The following is a 25,310-nucleotide window of genomic DNA, read 5'->3' on the forward strand; positions in this document are numbered from 1 at the left end:
TTCAAGATATGCTTTCGATGCAATTCTTATATTTATCTAAAAGATTTCGTTAATTATTAATTCGTCGGTCCTTTAAATGATTTGCGGAGTCAACGATAGTTTTTCAAATTCAATTAGCTAGATTTGATTAAGTTATAATTACACCGCTTTGTTTTCGAATCATACCGTGAGCTTCCAATCTCCTTCAAAACGCTAGCTTTGATACAATCAAAAATTTTGATAAAACGAAATCGAGTTTCTTTTTGTTAGTTTCAAACAGCCTTCATCCAAAAGGGACATTGGTCTCAAAGTTTAAATAATTTTCTTTAATTTTGAGTTCTATTTTCACTATACCACTTGTTTCTTGTTTTTAGATTCCAATATCTAATTTGAAGTGAGATATTTTGTTTATTCAATGAGTCTTTTATGATACCATCTGGTAGATCTTCTACAGTTTGTTTAATATTCTTGGTAACGCTGTGCTTTGAATTCTTCGAACCTCGAGCCTACCTTTGTATTTTTCCACAGTTTCATAACTAAAGTCTAATGCTACACAAAGAAAAGCGCCAAAGTATTTATTTTGGATTGTCAAAGGCGAAATCGAGCCCCATACTATAATACTAAGCTCTTTCGAGTTGTCAGATAAGTCGAGCTAACAATAAATAATTGCACAAATAATATGCTCGTCAAAAATCAAAATTTTAACTTTTTCCCATCTCTGGAACCAAGGGCGTCGTGGTCAGCTAACGAGGCGGAACAAAGCCGGTGGGGGGTAGGGTGCGGGAGAGAATAGAAAGGAGTGAGAAGACGTTTTACAGATACGTATTTGAAACAATCCCTATTTTGGTCTTAAAGCTATTGTTAATTGTTAAATCGTAGGTTGTTTAAAATGAGTCATAAGTAAGTATAGGTCTTCAATTTCTTTGCAAACGTTAGCTTAATAAGTATTTTTTTAAATAAATTTCTTTTTTGTTTGTTTCATGTACCCTTAGTCATCGTTGTCTTCGATTTTAAAACCTTCAAATAAAAAAAAATTAAATAATTTATGGCTCTGCCTTTTTGTCTCGGAATACTGGGCTCTGCCAATCAATAACTAAAGCCAGCGTACAAGAAACCCAACCTGACTTTTGTCGAGCGAAAAAGTATTGCATAGCGTTGGTCCTTTAAATGATTTGCGGAGTCAAAGATAGTTTTTCAAATTCAACTAGCTAGATTTGATAAAGGTATAATTACACCGCTTTGTTTTCGGATCATGCCGTGAGCATCTAATCTCCTTTACACGGGTTGCTTTGATACAGTCTCAAAGATTTGACGAACACGAGTTTCTTTTTGTTAGTTTATGCAGCCTTCATCAAAAAGGACATTGGTCTAAGAGTTTAAATTAGTTTCCTTTATTTTGAGTTGTATTTTCAATAATACCACTTGCTTCTTGCTTTTAGATTCCAACTTAATCTGAAGGAAGATTTTTGTTTATTCAATGCATCTTTTATCTTAGCATCTGGTAGACCTTCTAAGTCTGTTCAATTTATCCTTAATTCATTCTTGGTAGCGCTGTGCTTTTATTTCTTCGCACCTCAAGCCTTCCTTTGTAATTTGCCACAGTTTCATAAATGAAGTCTAATGCCACGCGGAGATAAGAATCAAAAGAGAAAAGCGCCAAAGTATCTCTTTTGGATTGTCAAAAGCAAAATCTAGCCAAATAAGATCTTTCGAGTTTTCAGATTTGCATAGTTTGGGCCAACACTAAATGACTGCACAAATAATCTGCTCGCCAAGAATCAAAATTTTAACTTTTTGCCATCTCTGGAACCTAGGGCGTCGTGGTCAGCGTAATGAGGCGGAGCAAAGCCGGTGGGGGGTAGGGTGCGGGAGAGAATAGAAAGGAGTGAGAAGACGTTTTACAAATACGTATTTGAAACAATCTCTATTTTGGTCGTAAAGCTATTGTTAATTGTTAACTCGTAGGTTGTTTAAAATGAGTCATAAGTAAGTATAGGTCTTTAATTTCTTTGCAAACGTTAGCTTAATAAGTATTTTTTTAATAAATTTCTTTTTTGTTTGTTTCATGTACCCTTAGTCATCGTTGTCTTCGATTTTAAAACCTTCAAATAAAAAAAAATTAAATAATTTATGGCTCTGCCTTTTTGTCTCGGAATACTGGGCTCTGCCAATCAATAACTAAAGCCAGCGTACAAGAAACCCAACCTGACTTTTGTCGAGCGAAAAAGTATTGCATAGCGTTGGTCCTTTAAATGATTTGCGGAGTCAAAGATAGTTTTTCAAATTCAACTAGCTAGATTTGATAAAGGTATAATTACACCGCTTTGTTTTCGGATCATGCCGTGAGCATCTAATCTCCTTTACACGGGTTGCTTTGATACAGTCTCAAAGATTTGACGAACACGAGTTTCTTTTTGTTAGTTTATGCAGCCTTCATCAAAAAGGACATTGGTCTAAGAGTTTAAATTAGTTTCCTTTATTTTGAGTTGTATTTTCAATAATACCACTTGCTTCTTGCTTTTAGATTCCAACTTAATCTGAAGGAAGATTTTTGTTTATTCAATGCATCTTTTATCTTAGCATCTGGTAGACCTTCTAAGTCTGTTCAATTTATCCTTAATTCATTCTTGGTAGCGCTGTGCTTTTATTTCTTCGCACCTCAAGCCTTCCTTTGTAATTTGCCACAGTTTCATAAATGAAGTCTAATGCCACGCGGAGATAAGAATCAAAAGAGAAAAGCGCCAAAGTATCTCTTTTGGATTGTCAAAAGCAAAATCTAGCCAAATAAGATCTTTCGAGTTTTCAGATTTGCATAGTTTGGGCCAACACTAAATGACTGCACAAATAATCTGCTCGCCAAGAATCAAAATTTTAACTTTTTGCCATCTCTGGAACCTAGGGCGTCGTGGTCAGCGTAATGAGGCGGAGCAAAGCCGGTGGGGGGTAGGGTGCGGGAGAGAATAGAAAGGAGTGAGAAGACGTTTTACAAATACGTATTTGAAACAATCTCTATTTTGGTCGTAAAGCTATTGTTAATTGTTAACTCGTAGGTTGTTTAAAATGAGTCATAAGTAAGTATAGGTCTTTAATTTCTTTGCAAACGTTAGCTTAATAAGTATTTTTTTAATAAATTTCTTTTTTGTTTGTTTCATGTACCCTTAGTCATCGTTGTCTTCGATTTTAAAACCTTCAAATAAAAAAAAATTAAATAATTTATGGCTCTGCCTTTTTGTCTCGGAATACTGGGCTCTGCCAATCAATAACTAAAGCCAGCGTACAAGAAACCCAACCTGACTTTTGTCGAGCGAAAAAGTATTGCATAGCGTTGGTCCTTTAAATGATTTGCGGAGTCAAAGATAGTTTTTCAAATTCAACTAGCTAGATTTGATAAAGGTATAATTACACCGCTTTGTTTTCGGATCATGCCGTGAGCATCTAATCTCCTTTACACGGGTTGCTTTGATACAGTCTCAAAGATTTGACGAACACGAGTTTCTTTTTGTTAGTTTATGCAGCCTTCATCAAAAAGGACATTGGTCTAAGAGTTTAAATTAGTTTCCTTTATTTTGAGTTGTATTTTCAATAATACCACTTGCTTCTTGCTTTTAGATTCCAACTTAATCTGAAGGAAGATTTTTGTTTATTCAATGCATCTTTTATCTTAGCATCTGGTAGACCTTCTAAGTCTGTTCAATTTATCCTTAATTCATTCTTGGTAGCGCTGTGCTTTTATTTCTTCGCACCTCAAGCCTTCCTTTGTAATTTGCCACAGTTTCATAAATGAAGTCTAATGCCACGCGGAGATAAGAATCAAAAGAGAAAAGCGCCAAAGTATCTCTTTTGGATTGTCAAAAGCAAAATCTAGCCAAATAAGATCTTTCGAGTTTTCAGATTTGCATAGTTTGGGCCAACACTAAATGACTGCACAAATAATCTGCTCGCCAAGAATCAAAATTTTAACTTTTTGCCATCTCTGGAACCTAGGGCGTCGTGGTCAGCGTAATGAGGCGGAGCAAAGCCGGTGGGGAGTAGGGTGCGGGAGAGAATAGAACGGAGTGAGAAAACGTTTTACAGATACGTTTTTGAAACAATCCTTATTTTGGCCTTAAAGCTATTTTTAGTTGTTAACCCTTAAGTCATTTAAATGAGCCGTAAATAAGGATATGTCTTCTAATATGGTCTTTTTTGTCGTCAAAACTTATTGGGAAGATGAAAAAACATTAAATAACGAAACAGATGATTTGTAGGAATGACATGTCAGCCAAACTTCAAGATATGTTTTTAAATCAATTCTCATTTTGGGTTTGGGTCACTGAAACAGAGACCCGACAACTCGCATGATGCAGATGACAAACAGTCGGGGAGGATTCCCTGTCAGGAGATCACACTTCTGACACCATTTTTGCTTGTATCTCGAAATATCTCAGAGTTTTCAGTCCCAAAACCTTTCATTCCTTCTCTTTAAAAACATGACTTATCCTTCTCGATGTTTTATATGACAAGTGGAGTATCTCTGAGGAATCGATTTGGTGGTCCGCTTGTCATATAAGACATCAAGTGGGACATTACTTCATATACGTAAAATGGACTGGTCTGCAACTGAAGTTTTTATTTTATTTTATACCAAACCCCCTAAACTTCGTGCGATTACATTTGCACGTGCATCGTTTTCTCACAGATTAATAAATATTTATTTCAGAATTTGGAAACGAGAAGCATTAATGAATATATTCACTAACAGATTAGATCGATTGCACGCCTAGACGGCCTTCACTTTGAACGAATTTTCTAAAACAATTACCCGCGAGAGGCCTTAAAAACGGAATACCGCATATTAATCACTAGATACTTGGCCGCATCTAAGCGAAATAAAATATTTTTTGATGATTGTATAATAGTCACTAAATAGAGGCTGACCGATCAAGAGAGTACTACTTGAATGTGTGTGAATGTATTGTGGAAAAATTGACTAAATTCTCCGCCGGCCCTAGTATCTCAATCAGCATTTCCCTTGGTCAGTTGTTCCTGAGTTGGCGTGTTCGCGGTCATTTCGATGTAGTATCTGGTTGTTGCCGATAGATACGCGGGACTGCTTAGAGACGGGAAAATGATAAATGGTATTTAATGGTATTTAAAAGATAACCAATACTAAAAACAAAGGAAGTGGGCTTGATGTGCAAATAACTGTGTGAAAAGGATATCAATCAAAAAAGGCTGTCACACCAACAGGAAAACGTTTAGTGAGAAACTTTGAACTTTTACTCCTATAGGTAGCTTTCGCTAATACTAGGAGACCGATTCCTCGGTAAGTAAGCACTGTCACTGGGGGTGGTCACTGCCAGAGGGTTTATTGCGTCCCCAGTGGTTCTTTTACGTCCCTTCGGTTCAGGTTAATGTAGTGCAGCTTGAAGAGACGGGACCTCCGGTTTAGTGTCCTTATCCGAGAAGACTGGAAACACGGGAGAATAACTTCAACTCACTTGTGACAAATTCGATTCAAGGCAGGAACCCGGAAAAAATCCCCAGTTTGAGCCAGGATTCGAACCTGAGCCACAGCGGTGAGAGGCCGACGCGCTAACACACTAGGCCACACGTGCTTCCATGTCGAAAACAAAGCCTCTTTTTATCACGAAAGGTGTTTGCAGTAGTTACCTAATGTTTGGAATTTACTAAGTACCAGGCTACAAACGGCACCTAAAAGCTAACAATTAGTTTCAGTTCTATTTTATCGAGCTAAAGAACATTACCCAACAGACTTCGACACAACAAAAACGACAAAAAAGATCATATATACAATGTATTTTACGCGATATATGAGTAGTAAAATTACTATTTGTGGTACATACGGTAAACCTTTGGTTAGAACCCTCTTGTTAGAACCGATTTCACGTGATATTATTACCGGATGTACGCCTGCTACTAAATTAAGCGCCAATCAGTTACTGGGGTCTTGCTTTTCGCAAGTGATACCTGGCGGATAACTATCCACCGCTACGCGAATTTAGCGAGATTCAGTCTTAAATCTTAAAAGGGTGCTAAGAAGTATCATTACTGCCGGTGTAACCACACCTTTGATAGCAACGCGCGTACAGCCCAATGGCGGATCCAGGGGTGGTGACGGGGATGACATGTCACCCCCCTTTTCGGACCGAAAAAGAAAATTGTTAACGCAAATTTTCTTTGAAGGGGGTTGACGTCAGAATTTGATTCCCGGATAGTCGACAGAGCCAGTTGTTAAGCACTGGGGACTTGGGCGATGGGAAAATTAGAAAATAAAAATGTGCACAAAGCAGCACCTTAAACGTTGTTGTGTGGCCAGACATCTGTCATATTGCGCGTGCTGTCATGACATGCAACGCTTCGATCACACAAGTAAGATAGAACTAAATCGTTAGAGATTAATCACGCAATATTATTGTACATAGTTGTAATCTGAAACTCAATTCTCTCTCTCTCTCTCTCTCTCTCTCTCTCTCTCTCTCTCTCTCTCTCCTTCTCTCTCTCTCTCTCTCTCTCTCTCTCTCTCTCTCTCTCTCTCTCTCTCTCTCTCTCTCTCTCTCTCTCTCTCTCTCTCTCTCTCTCTCTCTCTCTCTCTCTCCTCTCTCTTCTCTTTCTCTCTCTCTCTCTCTCTCTCTCAACTACATGCGCTCGTATCAACACACAATGCTACATCCTGACTATTATATTCAATATATCGATTAAATAAAGATAGCAAATCATAACACGTGCCTTATGCGCCATTCTGCCTTATTCTGTTGCTCGTATCCGCGCTTTCGTAATTTAACATTATAGCCCTGAAGGATGGTAATCACAAAGTCCAATAAATACATTAATTCATTTTTACTACACAGGCGTCCATTCCACCAAGGGTATGAAATCTTCCAAAGAACTAGTCTCGCCCCCTGGCTCCTTTCCTTGTGACGTCACGTTTGATTTACCGCTTGCACTTGCGCTAAAACAATCCGCCATTTTTTAAAAAAGGACCGCGTTGCATCATAGGAAAAGAGCTGACAAAGGAGTAGCCTGGAGACGAGGCTACCAATTCATTAGAAATTCATTTAAAAAGAATTTTCTATCCCTATAGTGGTAACCAAATAACTAACTTTGAGTAAGCGAATGCTAGACGACTGTAATGAATTAAGAATATCACTGATTTACTTTTTAGGGGTTATCAAAGAACTTATGTAGATTCACTTTTTTTTCTAAACTCTCGTTTTCCATTTGAGTTTACTGAGGAGGGAATGCTACAACGGGTCAAATACTTCTTGAACAATCTGGTAAAAATATATATTATCCTGCTAGCAGCTTCCCTGGAGTTTCGGGACTTCCTTTCCCCCTTCCACAGGAATCCCGAAACTCCAGGGAGCCGGCTAACAGGCTTGATAACATCTATTTCTGTCAAACCGTTCAACATTATCTCTGCGACATCATAACTTCAGTCTATGTTCTCGTAAGTGACCCTACACCGGGGAATAAAAACGATGCCCCCTTAGGAAACAGCCAGTAGGTGCGTTGTCGTGCCCCCCTATCCACCCCCCCCCCCCCCCAGTTTTCGTTACGTCTCCATATTGGGCCTGTTACAGATAAAGTATTGTTTTCTGCTTAAAAGAGAGAAATAAATTTTTGGCTGCATGCGTCCGTTCAAATAATAAATTCATAGTTTGACTGGATTAAAAAGTGCAGCTGTCCGCTTACAAAAAAGTCCGTTAACGAAGTATTCATTGTATAAGGGTGCTTACCCATCAGAATTTCTGTTCGCTGGGAAGGCAATGGATTCCGAGGAATGAGCTAATAAAAGTTTCAAGTCGAGAGGGACATACGTGAAAACAAACCTGCTTTGATAAAAGTAAGACTGTCAGTCTGTCATTATATTACGATTCTCACTTCGGTTTAAGTAGCATGAAAAAAACATGGTTGTTTTATTTTCTAGTGTTCTTATTTTGAAATCTTTCGTCTCTGAACCGGAAACGCAAACATAACAGCATAGACATGGAAAAACCTGGAAAACGCGCAATTCCAGATAAAGAGAGAAGACACAATTACTTACAATGGCTATAGGTTCCTTGTTCTACGGAATGATTTTCAAAACACAAATAACGTGAGGCCGAAGTGCACATAACCAGATTTTGGCTTTTTAAGATAATTTTTCCTTGATCATCATTGCCCTGTGCATCGGTTCAGGGACGAAAGGTTCAAATTTCAATGACACTTTACAAAAAGTCGCATCAGTTTAAAAAAAGTCGCACTTGATATTTTGTTTGCTATAAGTTACTAAGTACTCAGAGAAATTCTCCGCCTTATTCGATGTGAAATGGGCTTATTTGCAGCGTCACGTCATGTTTTTCCGTCATGTCAACAGCATAACAACCCATGTAAGGCGTTCGCAGTTGATTTACTTCGACTTCTGCAGATGTGCCGCCGTTATCACCTAAGGGGACTTGCGGCTAAGATATCACGTGACTGATTTGGGTGGCAAACTAGCGCGCGCTCGGGCTTTTGGCGCAAAATAACAGCAACAAAAAGCAACTTATTCAGCACTTAGGGTTTAGTTTCATTTAAATATTTTAATTTTTCGTCGTTGTCTGGTGTGACGGGTGCAGTCGTTTCTGTGATTATTTTGGTTAGAGTTTGTCACCCCAAAAGGTCACGTGATCTCTCAGCGCAAGTCTCCTATTATTCCAGATTTATTTCTGCTTTCCGTTTCTGCTTATGCCGTTTAAAAGGCGCTATCCCCAAAAAACTCAACAAAACGATTCAATCGTTCAGATTGTATTTTTTCTTTCATATTTGTATTAAAAGAATTCTACAAATATCTGGTCATCGGATGCCATTTAATCTTTTGGATGAAGAAATGCAACGGTCCGTAGAAACATTTTTAAAAATAAACCCCGATCCCTGCACTTGTCGCATGCCCGGGCGTGTCGGCGGCGCGATAAGTTCAAAGAGAAAGTGAGCTGTCAATCAATCATGTCTCATACCAACATCACAACACTGGCCGTAACTTGGCAGGTTTCGAACAATGGAATCGAGCGTTGTTTCACTCCCTTCCTATTTTATATAGAACCTAAATACGAAGTTAGGTTCGGAGAGCTTTCGGGCTAGTCACGAACACTCAACAGGCTATGGTTACTCAGTACTGTTTAAATGTTTCGAGAGTTGAAAACAACGATCGCGTGGGTTTTTAGACAAGAGAAATAGAAATATAATGAAAAAGGATTTCGCTGAATCGGGAGGCAGGAGACATTTCGTACAAAGGTTAGAGATATTTTATTCGCTGAATACAATATTCAGCGAATTGGGAATACATTTTTGCTTATTTTATAAAGAAATCGCTGACAAACTATCCTAATTCCCGTGGTTATAACAACCAGATTTGCAATAACCAACGGGATTTGTAATGTAGTAACAGCATCTCCCTTTGATCCTTTAATCCATTATTCTACCAACTTAGTCTCCTCAAACTTCATGACATAATCTATCTTAACAATGCACTGTTTATGTATGACTTCCATTCAGATCATTTGCCATCTGTCTTCAAATCATTTTTCACAAATATTAACAGGATACATCAATATAATACAAGACTTGCTAGTAGGAAGACTTATTACCTGCCTAAGATACGCACAAACTATGGCAAATTTAATATTCGCTTTCTTGGTGTAAAAATCTGGAACGATATTCAGGATGATTATAAATCTGAATCTCGCTCCAGTTTCAAGACACTAATGATCAGCTCTCTTTTAGATCGTTACAAAAGCTAACTCTATTATTGTTGTAATTTACAAACTTAAGATTCTCTCCTATATATAAATGATCCCTATAATCGACCTCCCCTTGCTTGTGCGTGTTTTGTTCTTGTGCGTGCATCTATTGTCGTCTGTTTTTCGTTTCTGTTTGTATTGATATTATATTGATGTATCATGTTGTTTACCCATGCAATTTTCCGCTTGACCTAGCCGCTTAAGCTCGATTAGCTATGCTATTTCTTAATGCGGCTGGTGCCCAATTATAAAAATTATAATTATTTTTCTCCTTTTCTTATTTAATAAGTAATATCTGTATAATAGAGGGTGCTAATAAAATATGTTGTATGTTGTATGTTGATGTTGAAAGTGAAATTCATCCACAACGTCTTTGTGGTTGATGCGTTAGCTATACAGGTGTTGATACTCTTTCTCGTGTCAGATCTGGTTTGTAATGCGCAATTTATACCACACAAGAGTCGCTCCTAGCTCCTTCCTACAACGCCACCGACTCCAGCAGTACCTTGCAACAACAGCCCCTACTTTACAGCGGCGTGGCACGAGATAAACACGTGATCAGGATGTGCCCATGTAGAACTGACCAGTAGGGTGGTCACGTGACATGACACGGGGTAAACAACATGTAGTACTATCAAGTCGCCCTTTGCAAGATGCTTATAACAAACTTATGGTGATCACGTGACATGACACGGGGTAAACAACACGTAGTACTATCAAGTTGCCTTTTGCAAGATGCTTATAACAAACTTATGGTGATCACGTGACATGACATGGGGTAAACAACATGTAGTACTATCAAGTTGCCATTTGCAAGATGCTTATAACAAACTTATGGTGGTCACGTGACATGACACGGGGTAAACAACATGTAGTACTATCAAGTTGCCCTTTGCAAGATGCTTATAACAAACTTATGGTGATCACGTGACATGACTCTGGGGAAACAACACGTAGTACTATCAAGTTGCCCTTTGCAAGATGCTTATAACAAACTTATGGTGGTCACGTGACATGACACGGGGTAAACAACATGTGGTACTATCAAGTTGCCCTTTGCAAGATGCTTATAACAAACTTATGGTGATCATGTGACATGACACGGGGTAAACAACATGTAGTACTATCAAGTTGCCCTTTGCAAGATGCTTATAACAAACTTATGGTGGTCACGTGACATGACACGGGGTAAACAACATGTAGTACTATCAAGCTGCCCTTTGCAAGATGCTTATAACAAACTTATGGTGGTCACGTGACATGACTCTGGGGAAACAACACGTAGTACTATCAAGTTGCCCTTTGCAAGATGCTTATAACAAACTTATGGTGGTCACGTGACATGACACGGGGTAAACAACATGTGGTACTATCAAGTTGCCCTTTGCAAGATGCTTATAACAAACTTATGGTGGTCACGTGACATGACACGGGGTAAACAACATGTAGTACTATCAAGCTGCCCTTTGCAAGATGCTTATAACAAACTTATGGTGGTCACGTGACATGACATGGGGTAAACAACATGTAGTACTATCAAGTTGCCATTTGCAAGATGCTCATAACAAACTTATGGTGGTCACGTGACATGACACGGGGTAAACAACATGTAGTACTATCAAGTTGCCCTTTGCAAGATGCTTATAACAAACTTATGGTGATCACGTGACATGACTCTGGGGAAACAACACGTAGTACTATCAAGTTGCCCTTTGCAAGATGCTTATAACAAACTTATGGTGATCACGTGACATGACACGGGGTAAACAACATGTAGTACTATCAAGTTGCCCTTTGCAAGATGCTTATAACAAACTTATGGTGGTCACGTGACATGACACGGGGTAAACAACACGTAGTACTATCAAGTTGCCCTTTGCAAGATGCTTATAACAAACTTATGGTGATCACGTGACATGACTCTGGGGAAACAACACGTAGTACTACCAAGTTGCCCTTTGCAAGATGCTTATAACAAACTTATGGTGATCACGTGACATGACACGGGGTAAACAACATGTAGTACTATCAAGTTGCCCTTTGCAAGATGCTTATAACAAACTTATGGTGGTCACGTGACATGACACGGGGTAAACAACACGTAGTACTATCAAGTTGCCCTTTGCAAGATGCTTATAACAAACTTATGGTGATCACGTGACATGACATGGGGTAAACAACATTTAGTACTATCAAGTTGCCCTTTGCAAGATGCTTATAACAAACTTATGGTGATCATGTGACATGACACGGGGTAAACAACATGTAGTAATATCAAGTTGCCCTTTGCAAGATGCTTATAACAAACTTATGGTGATCACGTGACATGACTCTGGGGAAACAACACGTAGTACTATCAAGTTGCCCTTTGCAAGATGCTTATAACAAACTTATGGTGGTCACGTGACATGACACGGGGTAAACAACATGTGATTACTATGTTCCAGGGAAAGGAGAATATGAATAGGGACTTTGATTTATGCAATCTTTAGGGAATTCATTAATACACGAGAGACACACCACTTCATAGGGTGTTTGGGGGATGCGAGTGGGCTTAATTTTTTCTAACAAAACGCTGAGCATCAGGTCAAAATGCTGTGCATAAAATAAAAGCAGAACTTCAGAAGAAATTAAAAAAAACCACACAGTAAGAAACTACACTGAAAGTTTTGTTTTCGTTCATTGTTAAAAAGTATGACTCGAGCCATTTGTAGTCCATGTACAGGAATAAGTACAGATAGATATATTAGAAAATGTTACTTACTTAGCGGGACATTGTCAAAAAAAAAACCTTTGATAAAACTTTTTTTAAGAAGACTTGAGAATCCAATCATATACAATATAAAATAATATATAGTATAAAGATTTAATAAAAATGGAAAATACAAGAAAAGATAATAAGTGTATAGAAATATGTTTTATATGTCGCTTATGAATTGTCTATGGAACCATAGATCTGCTTTAGCTCCCAGGAGAACTCGGCTTGGTTACAACAGGTAGCCCAAGTCTTGTAAGCGCCATTTTGCTTCGTAGCTTCATTATCTCCCAGTAAATCTCGGTTACTTGAGGGGAAAAAGAGAAGATGGATGCATGAATTAATTTCAAATAATAAAACTGTAGCTTTTTTCTTAATCAATATATTTTCATGAGGGACATCTGTATTCTTTTGCGTTACATCACAACCATTCCAACTACTCTCTATGAAACAAAATAAAAAGAATGAAGAACACTCACCATCAGCTTTGACTAGTCCTTTTTGTATGTAGCGTACATATGTATAGAAATCACAAACTGCAGCGATCTATACAAGAACATACATGAGTATCAAAGAACAACGCATGCTACCGGGGAAAATCTTGTGGAGTTAACCAATAATAACGCGGGAAGGTACCATGTGATTGACATGAGCTTTAATAATAAACCAGCGTAGCAATGAAAATAAATGTTTTAGTGCACTTCTGAACACGACGGAGATCTCATAGTTACCGTATTACACTTAATATCCGCGACATCAAAATTTCGCGATATTTCGCAACACTTTATATACCGCGATGTTGGACAATAAAATCAAGCAAAACAAGTGGAACGTGATTTAAAATTATTGGGATTATTAAAATAATCAAAATTGAAACAAACTGAAACAAAAACATGCGCGGGCTAAGTTTAGTTCAACAAAAATACATAACACAGTTTAAAACATGTCCAACTCAACCCCTTACGGTATGTACATTAGAGGACCATTATTTCACCCCAAGGCTTTTTGTGTACTCACTCAATTATCGCGCATCCCAATACCCGCGCCGTTTTATTTTCGTGTCACTTTATCTTAAAGCCGCATTGTCACCAGTTTACTTCCGGTAGATCACGTAGCAATCTCCGATGATTGTGTCTATTGGAAGTTTCTTCGAGAATGTGATCGATAATTTAGAGCGGATGGCCTGTTAAATATCTCGGATTCTAATAGATTCTTTCGTCTTTTAACGGTTGAGGTCTCCGTCGGACCTCCGGAAGTAAACTGGTGAAAATGCGGCTTTAATTAAAGTGTAATACGTGTAAATGTACGATTTGTGTGCTAATCAAAACTTCAATTCTCGCAAAGCCCGCTGGGTCTTCAGGCATGGTACTCGGTGGATGAGAAACTTACCCGATCCCTGCTGCTTTTACATATATTAACCCAGTCATTGTTATCTGCGAGTTTGACTCTATGTCGACAGAACCTTGAAGCTCCCGTCAGTGCACATTTTCTATAAGGAACACAGGAAATGAGCAAGCAGTATTGAAGCTAACAACCAATGAGCAAGCAGTATTGAAGCTAACAACCAATGAGAAAGCAGCATTGAAGCAAACTAATGAGCAAGAAGCAAATGAGCTAGCAGCAATGAAGCAAACAACCAATGAGCAAGCAGAATTGAAGTAAACATCCAATGAGCAAGCAGCATTGAAGCAAACATCCAATGAAGAAGCAGCATTGAAGCAAACAACCAATGAGCAAGCAGAATTGAAGTAAACATCCAATGAGCAAGCAGCATTGAAGCAAACAACCAATGAGCAAGCAGCATTGAAGCAAACAACCAATGAGCAAGCAGCATTGAAGCAAACTAATGAGCAAGAAGCAAATGAGCAAGCAGAATTGAAGCAAACAACCAATGAGCAAGCAGCATTGAAGCAAACAACCAATGAGCATTTTTGTTAGAAATTATTGCATTATTGAAAGAAATCTAGAAATGGACATCTAAACAAAAAGTTTTATACAACATTTACGAAATCTAATAAAATTGTGTATTTACCTGAATAATGCCTTTGTTCGTATACTCTCCATAGATAATGTGTTGTTCTCTATAGACTGATGAATTGCAATGGCAAGCTACAAAACAAAAAAATGATATCCCATCAGATTTTACTTCTCAAACGGTTCTAGAGGATGTACCCGATTTGAAATACTCCAGCCAAAATCAAAACTCCAACTGTACAACAGACACTTTCTTAGTACCGAGGGCGTCCTTTATAGACAGGTTTTACTGTACCACAGACACTTGCTTGGTCCTGAGGGCGTCCGTTAAATGGAGGTTCAACTGTAACCACTTACCTCTTTGTTAGTGAAATTCAAACACGGTGCTACGTCTTCCTCGTATATTCGGGAAAGAAAAGGCTTGTCATGTGACACGGAACGTTCATCCATCCATTCTAGGAATTCACGGAAAATAATAACGTCCACCTATCAACAAAAAACATCGATAAATATCAATAAACATAAATCAATAAGCATAATTGGTGGTCTGGTTTCTAAAAGCCTTTATCAAAGTGGATTTCACAGTTAAGCCCCGAGGCATCGGTATGAATACCACATTTAAACCAAGACAATCAATGTTAACGGTTTTTTAGCCAGTAAAGTAGCGTTTACCCGGTGTCTTTATCTTCTTCCCGCCCCCTCCCTTCAAGGAAGGGGCTACGGATCGCTCGAGGCTGGTTTTTCGCGATATAAACGACGGGTAAACGCCTACATAAACAGGTAAACGACTTTAACCTGGAATCAACGTAAACTTCCACATACAACAGTATCCTGGTGTGGTTTTAAATTAATGCAATCGTGCTCTGACAAAATCAAAATAAAAAATAATTACGTAGATCCGACCGCGTGACGTTTGGTTTTGTAAGCCATTAGGTAACCTTTGTGAATAGGATATTTATTGCAGTAGCGAGTAAATTTCGCTTGAATCAAATACAACCCATCATAAAATAAAAACGGCTTAATTATTTTCTTAAGCACTAAACAGTGCAGGAAAAGCTTTATCTTTTAAAATGATAAGAGTGTGAAATGTTCAAACAAAGACAAACATCATTATCTCACACAAGTTCGATAAGCGGACTTATATACTTAATTATACTAATATTATACTTATATAATAGTATAAATAATAGTACATATACGGGTGGCCTAGTGTGTGGCCCAGGTTCAAATCTGACTCAAACTGGGGATTATTTCCGGGTTCCTGCCTTGATTCGGATTTGTGTCACAAGAGCAGGAAGAGGGTTGAAGTTATTCTCTCATGTTTCCAGTCCTTTTGGATAAGGCCACTAAACCGTAGGTCTCGTCTCTCCAAGCTGAACTACACTAACCTGAGCCAAACCACTGGGGACGCAATAAACCCTCTAGGAGTGACCACCCTCAGTGACAGTGCTTAAAATGCTTACTAACAATACACACAAGGGGGGATTGATTTGGAGCCTAGCTCTGCTGTGCCTTCCGCACCAATATGACTGGTGGCAGGGGCGAATCTATGGGAGCAGTACGAGGCCCCCCTATTTTCATATATTTGGCTTAAAAATAACAAGAAATATAAGGAAATCCACGAAAGAACAATGAAGCCCACCCCCTTACATAATAATAATAATAATAATAATAATAATAATAATAATAATAACTTTATTTACAGAGGGTGGCACTTAATAGTGTAATACACTAGTAAACTTGTGGCCCTCAAAACTCATACATACAAATAATACAATATAAAATATATATATATATATATATATAAAATCTCTATTTACAATACAAATTATAAAAATACTATTCCCACCCAGACCAAAAGGAGAAAAAAAAAAAAAAAAAAAAAAAAGATTAAATAAAGAAAATAAAATATGAGTTAATTCGAAATATTAAAATGATTTAAAAGTAATTGATCATTAAGATATTTATGACGGAGAGCGTTCTTAAAAGAGCTTATATTAGGCAGTTTCTTTATGCTGGCTTCTAAATTGTTCCATTTATGGATGGCATTTACTGTAAACGTTTTCCCACCTTCGGTTTTTCTAGTATACTTTGGAGTTATAAAATTCAGTCCTGAGAAACGAGTATTTCTATTATGAAGTGTATTGTTCAGCTTAAGAGTTTCAATTAGATATTCGGGCACCATCAGTTGTAGCCTTTTAAAGAGAATAGAACACATTGAGATGTGATTGTCCAGATAGAAAGGCAGCCATTGAAGTCTATTAAACAACGGTACTGAGGGTGCTCTGGGTTCAGCGTTGAGTATTAGACGTGCAGCTCTTTTTTGTAGTTAGAAATCTTGACAAACAATCCTTAGTTGATGCTGTTTGCCAAACAGTCCCAGCATAGCTAAACAAAGGTTTGATCATGGCATTATAGAAATTTGTTCTTTGTTTGAGGGGTAGACAACCTTTGATCTTATTTAGTACGCCGATTCTTCCTGCAATTTTCTTGTATGTCCTTTCAGCGTGATCCGAAAAGGTCAATTTACTGTCCACATCCAGTCCAAGGAGTCTTACTGATTCCACTGATTCAAGGGTGTTTCCATTAGATGTCGAAATGGATAATTTACTGTGTGGTGCTTTCTCTCCAAGGCGTTTACCAGTCACAAGTAGTGATTTTGACTTCGTCTCATTTATTGGAAGTTTGTTGCAATTGGTCCATACTTCCACATCCCTCATCACTGAATTAAGAGTGTTCTCTAAATTGGAAGTATTATTGACATCGGTTGAAAACGAGATAGTAGTATCATCCGCATAAAGATCTATCTTCACTTTAGGTGAACTAATATGAAAAGGAAGATCGTTGATGAATAAAACAAAAAGCAAAGGGCCAAGAATGCTTCCTTGAGGAACTCCATGTTGTATAACAGAAAGATCTGAGTCCACGCCGTCAATAGAAACAAATTGTCGCCTTCCCCGTAGATAGGATTCAAACCATGACGTAGTGTTCTTGTCTAAACCATAGGCTTTCAGCTTTGACATCAAGATAATATGGTCAACCATGTCAAAAGCCTTTCGATAATCAATAAGGAGCATACCACTTACACAGTTCTTATCCAATTGAAAGAGGAGATTATCTACTACTTTAATTAATGCTGTCTCAGTTCCATGATGCCTGCGGAACCCAGATTGACTTGCATATAATAATTTGTTTTCGACAAGATAATCATAAAAATGATTGTGAACATGTCTCTCAACAAGCTTAGACAGGATGGGCAAGACGGATATAGGGCGGTAGTTACTTTTGTCCATATGATCACCAGATTTATATAAAGGGGTAACTTTGGCCGTTTTCCATCGTTTTGGAAACTCGGAACTTTCGATAGAGTAGTTCATCAGCTTTGAAATTGAGGGTGCAATAATAGGTGCCGCCAGCTTAAGAATCTTTGCACTGAATTTATCGATACCCATAGCTTTTCTTAAGTTCAAAGTTTGAAGACAATTAATTGTAAAACCAATAGGGATTCGCGGTATCGAGAAAACAGTTTCAGGGTCCTTTCTGGAAAGTACAAAGTGCTCCAGCTTTGAGATGTCAAACGGTACACTTGGTAGTAGATTTCTCAAGCTATCAGCAATGGATGTAAAATGTACATTAAAATCATTGGCACTCAGATTACAAGTGGAGCGTTTTTCTGTTTTCTCATCAGTACCCATAAGCGATTTGATAATTTTCCAGACTCCTTTAGGATTGGATTTATTTTCTTCAAAACAGCTATTGTAGAATTTATACTTTGCAGATTTAATTGCATTAGACGCTTTATTACGTACTGACCTATAAGAATCCCAGTCATCAGCCAGGGAAGAACGACGAGCTTTCTTTAACAGCGCATCACGTTTTTGAATTAATTGCAATACCTCTTTAGTTATCCAAGGCGTCGGTTTTACACGTGCCACCCTTTTCTCTCTCCAAGGACAATGGTTATCGAGAACACCATTAAACAACTGCTCCCAAGCGCCAAGAATGTCATCTATGGTGTCAAACAAAAAAGCGGTATCCCAAGGGATCGTTTTTAAAGTGCTCAGGAATCGCGACTCGTCAAGGTCTTTCATCCTACGATACGTGATTTTACCGGGAATTGCACGTGGATTTTTCGTTTTGGAGTATAGCCGGACAGCAAACACAGGCAAATGATCTGACAATGCAAAGTCTCTGGTACCGATGGAATGAATTCTCTCGGGACGATTACTAAAAATATGATCAAGGCAAGTTTCACTAATAGGTCTTGTTACCTGGGTAACCAGTTGCTTGAAATTCATGCTTGTGAAAGCACGAACAAGTCGATGTTTTTTGAAATTCGATGATGCCAGATAATTAATATTCAAATCACCAAGAATGATCGTTTCAAAATTTAAAAGATACGCGCTTTCAACGTTATTCTCCAAGGCGATATCATCTTCTTTGCAATATGACGGAGGACGGTATAAACCATTGAATAAAACTGGACGGTTAGATTTGAAGGGATAAATTTCCATCCAAATTGATTCGATATTTGTGTCCTCCAGATCAGTTCTCCTTTTATGCTTTAAATCAGTGTTCACATACATCAAAACTCCTCCCTTTTTCTTACTTCCTTTACGATCACGACGATACATATCAAAGTGAGGTATCGAATAGAGAGAATCAGGGATCGACGGCTTCAGAGCTGATTCATTGATGGATAAAACATCAACTTGCGGTCGACTGTCCTTGTCCAACATTAATAGTTTAAGCTGTTCAAATTTAGGCATTGTGAGACAGTCAACATTCCAGCTTCCAAATCGAATACCATTTTCTCCAAGATTAATATTAAAGTAGTCAGAAATCACTGAGTCAGAGACATCTGACGTGGATGAATCAACGTAGAAATCTGAGTCAGCGATTGAAGACTCAGAGAGAACATCACTATCATCCGTATAGGTAGTTGAAAAAGCCGATGAACTAGAAACATTCATACTGTTTCCAAAAGGACCAGGATTGAGAGATATATCACCACTCAGAATTATGAGTGAGAAAGCACAAATGCCAACTTTTGTCATGTAGATGCTTGCTCTCAGTTTCAAACATGGCGGCATTCTTGGTCCACTAGAAGATCTTTGAAGTCCACAATTGCGAGAAGGGAACACTTTGCAACCCAAATTGAACGCAGAAAACCATGAGCTTTGGTTTAGTAAGGATGTATTTGGTTTATCAAACCATTTTAAGCTAGAAAGCAGGAGTACTAGTAAAATAAAGCGAGAGCTCGCATAAAGATGTCTCTTCGTCATGGTTCAATGATGACCAAAAAGCGAAAATACCTCCATGCGCTTACCCTACCCTAGTCTGACAACAGGAGGAGGACTCGCCGATGTTGTAACGAGGATCAGAGGGCAGAGTACATGATACCCTTACATGATACCCTTGCTTCGGCCACCCTTTTTTTTAGCCCTTTTTTGAGCTTCTGGATACGCCCCTGGGTGGAAATTCAATAAAAGGAAAGAATTATGACGTTTTCTTTTTTTTTTTTTAAATCCTTGTAGGTACCTCAGGGTCCTCAGGGCGATGGAAATCTCTTGGTCTCTTGGTAACACATTTGCTACGGCAATAAGGGACCACGGAATCACAGTCGTAAGAACCACATTCGTCACACGGCGATAAGTTCTCATCGCTGTGCCGACGCATTTTATGGTTCTTTTTCGGCGGTTGGATTAGGAGAGACTTTAATGCATTGACTTCTGCTTGTAATATGTCGACCTGGAGATGAAAGTTTAGAGGCAATCAGAGGGGTAACACTGAGCCTTGCAATATCACAATGCATACTTGGAAAACTAAGTGCTTCACCAAATCAGGGGTGGACTAATGATTTATTCATATTTCTAAGATCTGAATAAAGGGGCATGTGCCTAAACAGTGAGCCACACACTAACCAGGGGCGTAGCCAGGGGGATGGCCCAGGGGGGCCGGGCCCCCCCTTCAAGCAGCCAAAAATATGGTAAATGTATGAGACATTATCTAAAATACAGGAGAAAATGCCTGTAAAAAAATCTTGCCTGGCTACACCGCTACTAACACACTGCACAACACAAGCTGTACCTAGGGACCACCTGCACAATGAGCCACGCAATAACACACTGCACAACACTAGCTGTACCTAGGGACCACCTGCACAATGAGCCACGCAATAACACAATGCACCACACAAGCTGTACCTAGGGACCACCTGCACAATGAGCCATGCAATAACACAATGCACCACACAAGCTGTACCTAGGGACCACCTGCACAATGAGCCACGCAATAACACAATGCACCACACAAGCTGTACCTAGGGACCACCTGCACAATGAGCCACGCAATAACACAATGCACCACACAAGCTGTACCTAGGGACCACCTGCACAATGAGCCACGCAATAACACAATGCACCACACAAGCTGTACCTAGGGACCACCTGCACAATGAGCCACGCAATAACACAATGCACCACACAAGCTGTACCTAGGGACCACCTACACAATGAGCCACGCAATAACACAATGCACCACACAAGCTGTACCTAGGGACCACCTGCACAATGAGCCACGCAATAACACAATGCACCACACAAGCTGTACCTAGGGACCACCTACACAATGAGCCACGCAATAACACAATGCACCACACAAGCTGTACCTAGGGACCACCTGCCTTGGGCCGTACAGTGCAAAACTAAAATTTATTTATTCATTTACTTGTTTGTTTGTTGATTCATTCATTTATTTATTTATTTATTTACTGGCAATAGATAGTATTAAAACAAACTTTGTTGTCAGCTTCTTGGCATCTCTTTTCAGCTGCAACTTGTTTTAGCTTGGCATCATGAACCATGGCATGTGCTTCCTGCAGAATACAGAATAGAGGGATTTAGATTTCGCATGGCAAAAATGAAGTCTGAGACAAGTGGTTAGACCAAAGAGAAGTTACAGTACAAGTATTAAGTGAAAAAGTATTTCCTTCTCAGGAAACACCTTGATTGCGCACATTTAATGGATAAAACTGCCTTTTCAGATATTTTTGTCTGTGTGAGTCAGAAAGCCAAAGGTAAAAAAGTGCCCCTTCCATTTGTCACTGAACTGACCCCCATTTTCTGTGAAGAGCTACAAAGATCTGCCCCTACTTTCATTTGAGTGAATCTTCCAGCAGGGTGTGGGGGGCTCCAAACTGTCAGATCACCCCCACCCCCTTCTGCTATAGACCCGTCACCACCACCATTGCAATCATTATCAACGAGCAATTTACCATTTTCTTAACATATCATAAATATCATCTGAATGTATATTAATAGTTTCCACAATACCTGGAAAAGACTTGCTGTTAATTCCTCTAATTCTGACTCAAGTTCATTTCTTATTCTTGATAATTTCTCGCATTCTTCATCTTTTAATTTCAACTCCTATCACAAAGAAAAAATCCATTAAACAGCGATAAAACCACTTAACTGTATCTTTATCAAACTGCTACTTGGGAATTTAACAATTTTTATTAAATTGCATTACAGTACGATAACCAGTTCCGTAGCAGTCTTAGTTTTTTATCACTCAGCAAACCTATTTACCTTTCCTGAGATATAAATCCAGCATATTTCATCCAATGGTTTGTTTAGAAAGGATTGTTATTTCAAAGCAATTTTCAAAATTGTTGCTAAAATAAATTGTGTTTACTGCACAGTGAATTGACTCACGTCAGGAAAGTCGGATAAAAACAATACCTACATTAACAAAAATATCCTTATTTTTATATGAATGCTTTATAGAAGAAAGAATGTCTGTTATTGTGTATAGGTTGTTTTTCTGGCTTGATTTTCAATTTACATTGCTTTTAGTTCGTCGTGGTAATAGTTCCGTATCACCCTGCACCCATAGTGTGTTTTTGGTTTGACTGCAAAAAAAAAGTTGCGAAAAGGATTGATTTGTTTATCCCGTTCTCAATTAATCATTTCATTCCAAATAATGTTAAATCTTAACGGTTAATTTTTATTATGTGGGCCTTTGATTTCAGTCAATCAGCTAAATAAATAACTTCATTTTAAAGACGGCCTCCTGGATATTATTTAGCGCTCGATAAAATATTTTTCTATATTAAAATAATTCTTGAAACTGTGATTGATAAATCAATATGCTAGATTGATTAAATAAAACAGCAGATTAACCATAGTGAAATCATTAGCTGGCTAACTTCAAAAGGGATATGGGATTGTTTTTGCAGAGAACGACAACAACGCATTGGTGGCCAAAGCATTGTCCTTGTAAATAAAAACAGCTTTTTGTTGAGCTCTCGTGCACGAAAATTAACAAAATAAATCCCTCAATTTTAGGTCTCACATAATCCTGTTATCCTCTACTTTTCTTATTTTGCCATTTTAGTATTTTTGTGGATTGTGACATTTTTCTTGCAATATGGATTTGTTAGTGACATGCGAGAGAACAGCCCATTGACGATTGTTGGTTTGTTAACCTGCTGCATTGCAAAGATGAAACCATTTTTATTAATTAATTAAGAGCAAAAAGGAAGGGATGTGATATGTTATACAGTAAATATGTTTTTATTGATTCGCAAATGAAAATTACTTGTACCAACATACAAAATATTTCATATGTGAAAACAGAAAACAGTACTGAAATATGTATGGACCTGTTGTGCTCTTGATAACTCTTCTTGAAGTCGATCATACGCTAATGCCTTAACCTCTTCTCTGCTTGGGGTCATGTGAACTTTAGAAGCTGGTGATGGTAAACTTGGACCACTGGAATGATTCAAGAAAACAATGAACACGGTCTTGATTACATGTCAATACACTGAATTCAGATGTCAACAATGCAGATTCTTCAGTGTTAGATCTAGGGGCCAAGGGAGGTCCCCTGTGATATTTGCATACAGAACAGAATAAATGTATTGTTATTACTTTTGGCACATGTTGGCATTTTTGTGCATATCAAACAACCCCCCCCCCCCCCCTCCGCACACTCCCTTCCAGGTCACTCCTGACCAATGGTTATTACCATGGGCATTGGGTAAGGCAAACTAGGTTTGTTTTCTAATGAAAATGACTATTACAGTGTGACATGCTCTACCACGGCCGCATTGACAGCACTATATAAGGAATGTGAAACATCTATATGATAGACTTCTAAAAGGGTAAATTTGCATTCAATCTTGAATGGAAGATATAATAATAAATTATGAATATGGTGGTTATTTGATTATTTTAAATGAAAGTGTTTTTTTAACATCTGTCTGTGCCCTTTTAGAAATTGAAAATAGATTACCTCAATTTCATGCCACTTGAGCATAATGATATATTTCCCGCTCATAACGCTGATTCACTCTAAGCAATATACTGGCAACCCAGTACATCAAACCGCATCTTATTATAACAAGCCATAATAATTGTTACAAAATATTCATTATCTTTTTTTATATGTATATATTTCACGGAAGTCAACTTAGACGGTCAATAACGGAACCATGCAAGAAAAACATTTTTTTTTTTCATAAACAGCTGATGATAAAATCAAGAATGTGTGGTGTACATTCAGATTTTAGATAAAATTCACATCCCTGTTTATGTCTGCTGAAAACTTGGAATTATGGAATAATAAAGATATAAAAATAATTTTATTATTACTCCGTTGGTCTCCTTTACTTCCTCAAACTTAATCGCTAGATTAATTTAATTCCTTTCTACTTTAAAAGTTGTAATAGTTTACACGCCAAAATGGCATATACATGAGCAATAAATAAAAATGTTTGATGTTTTAGTCCCGCATGGGTGGTTATGGTTATTATATTTTTTAACATGTCGTGAGAACTGGGTAATTTACGAAAACAAATAATAAATCAAATTTAAAATAAGATATTGCTTAAGTGTTTGACCTTTTATCTAACACATAAAAGAATTACTTGCCTTGATTCTAGTCGAATTTCTGGTAGATCATTTCTTGGTGTTGAATTTCGGAGCCTCAGCGATGAAGTAGAGGCACGATTCCTCGAGTTTCTTTGCTTCCCGATTTGCGATGCGTTACTGCAAGTCCGTTGTCGTGTTTTAAGAACGGCATTAGCGATGTCTGGTTCACTTGTCGACCTGTTCAAATTACTGTCCGTTGTTCCTAAGAAACTAGATTCCATAGTCAAACTCGACATTTTTACCTCACTCCAAAAGCCAACTCAGACAAAATCACCAGATTGAATCTTTACACCGCAACTAATATTGCATTTCCAATTTCTCAGACAGTTCCTGTTTTTGAACTTCCCTAATTTGAAGTCTATTTTATACCATTCTTCAAAAGTTCACATTGGACATGTATAGTTTCCGTATGCTAATATATCGAAAAATTTCCCAGGGCACAGAAAAGCGCTGTGGGGGATCGTGAGACCCGATGAATACTCTCTGATACTTTCTTTGATTCTGATCTTTAGTAGGTATCGTGCAATTACGGATTGCTTGCTGACGTTGAGAACTCGATTTGTTACCAGATTATCAAAATATTTCCAATCAAAGGACTAAATGTCTTCAAGTCACCGCGAGGTCGTGAAAGCAATGATTACTATGTTGATAAAATCCCAACTTGTGATATGCACGCCCGCGCCGGTTCGATCCAGATTTTTTCGGAATTCAAGGTTCCTATACAAAACTCTTGGATACGAACTTGGCCGACCGTAGACTTGTGTCTGAGTTCCAATTCCTGAAGTTTTCAACCTTCAACAAGGTTTCGTTTAGTCGCGAAGTTGACTTGTAGTGTTCAGTATCAGGTAGTGCAAGGTATCAACAAACTGCTCGGCAATAGGACTCGGGCGAGTAAACATG

General features: G+C 38.2%; 1 protein-coding gene across 2 annotated transcripts; it reads right to left on the reverse strand.

Annotated features, from left to right (window-relative positions):
* Positions 1 to 9,817: 9,817 nt before the first annotated feature.
* LOC5509864 (guanine nucleotide exchange factor for Rab-3A) lies at positions 9,818 to 25,295 on the reverse strand. Of its 2 annotated transcripts, XM_001630315.3 has the most exons (10): positions 24,411 to 25,295; positions 23,138 to 23,249; positions 21,804 to 21,899; positions 21,269 to 21,346; positions 20,011 to 20,220; positions 14,827 to 14,955; positions 14,528 to 14,604; positions 13,885 to 13,984; positions 12,975 to 13,041; positions 9,818 to 12,802 (listed from the first exon to the last, which is right to left on the reverse strand). In XM_001630315.3, the coding sequence occupies exons 1-10, from the start codon at positions 24,644 to 24,646 to the stop codon at positions 12,702 to 12,704; spliced, it is 1,206 nt and encodes a 401-aa protein (XP_001630365.2). In that variant the 5' UTR covers positions 24,647 to 25,295; the 3' UTR covers positions 9,818 to 12,701. The 2 variants fall into 2 exon arrangements, 1 of the variants encoding a protein (XP_001630365.2); XR_007306723.1 differs by lacking the exons at positions 9,818 to 12,802; positions 12,975 to 13,041; positions 13,885 to 13,984; ... (3 more) ...; positions 23,138 to 23,249; positions 24,411 to 25,295 and adding an exon at positions 18,283 to 20,004.
* Positions 25,296 to 25,310: the final 15 nt, after the last annotated feature.

Source organism: Nematostella vectensis, chromosome 15 (assembly GCF_932526225.1).
Source record: "Nematostella vectensis chromosome 15, jaNemVect1.1, whole genome shotgun sequence".
In the NCBI taxonomy this organism is placed as follows: Eukaryota; Metazoa; Cnidaria; class Anthozoa; order Actiniaria; family Edwardsiidae; genus Nematostella; species Nematostella vectensis.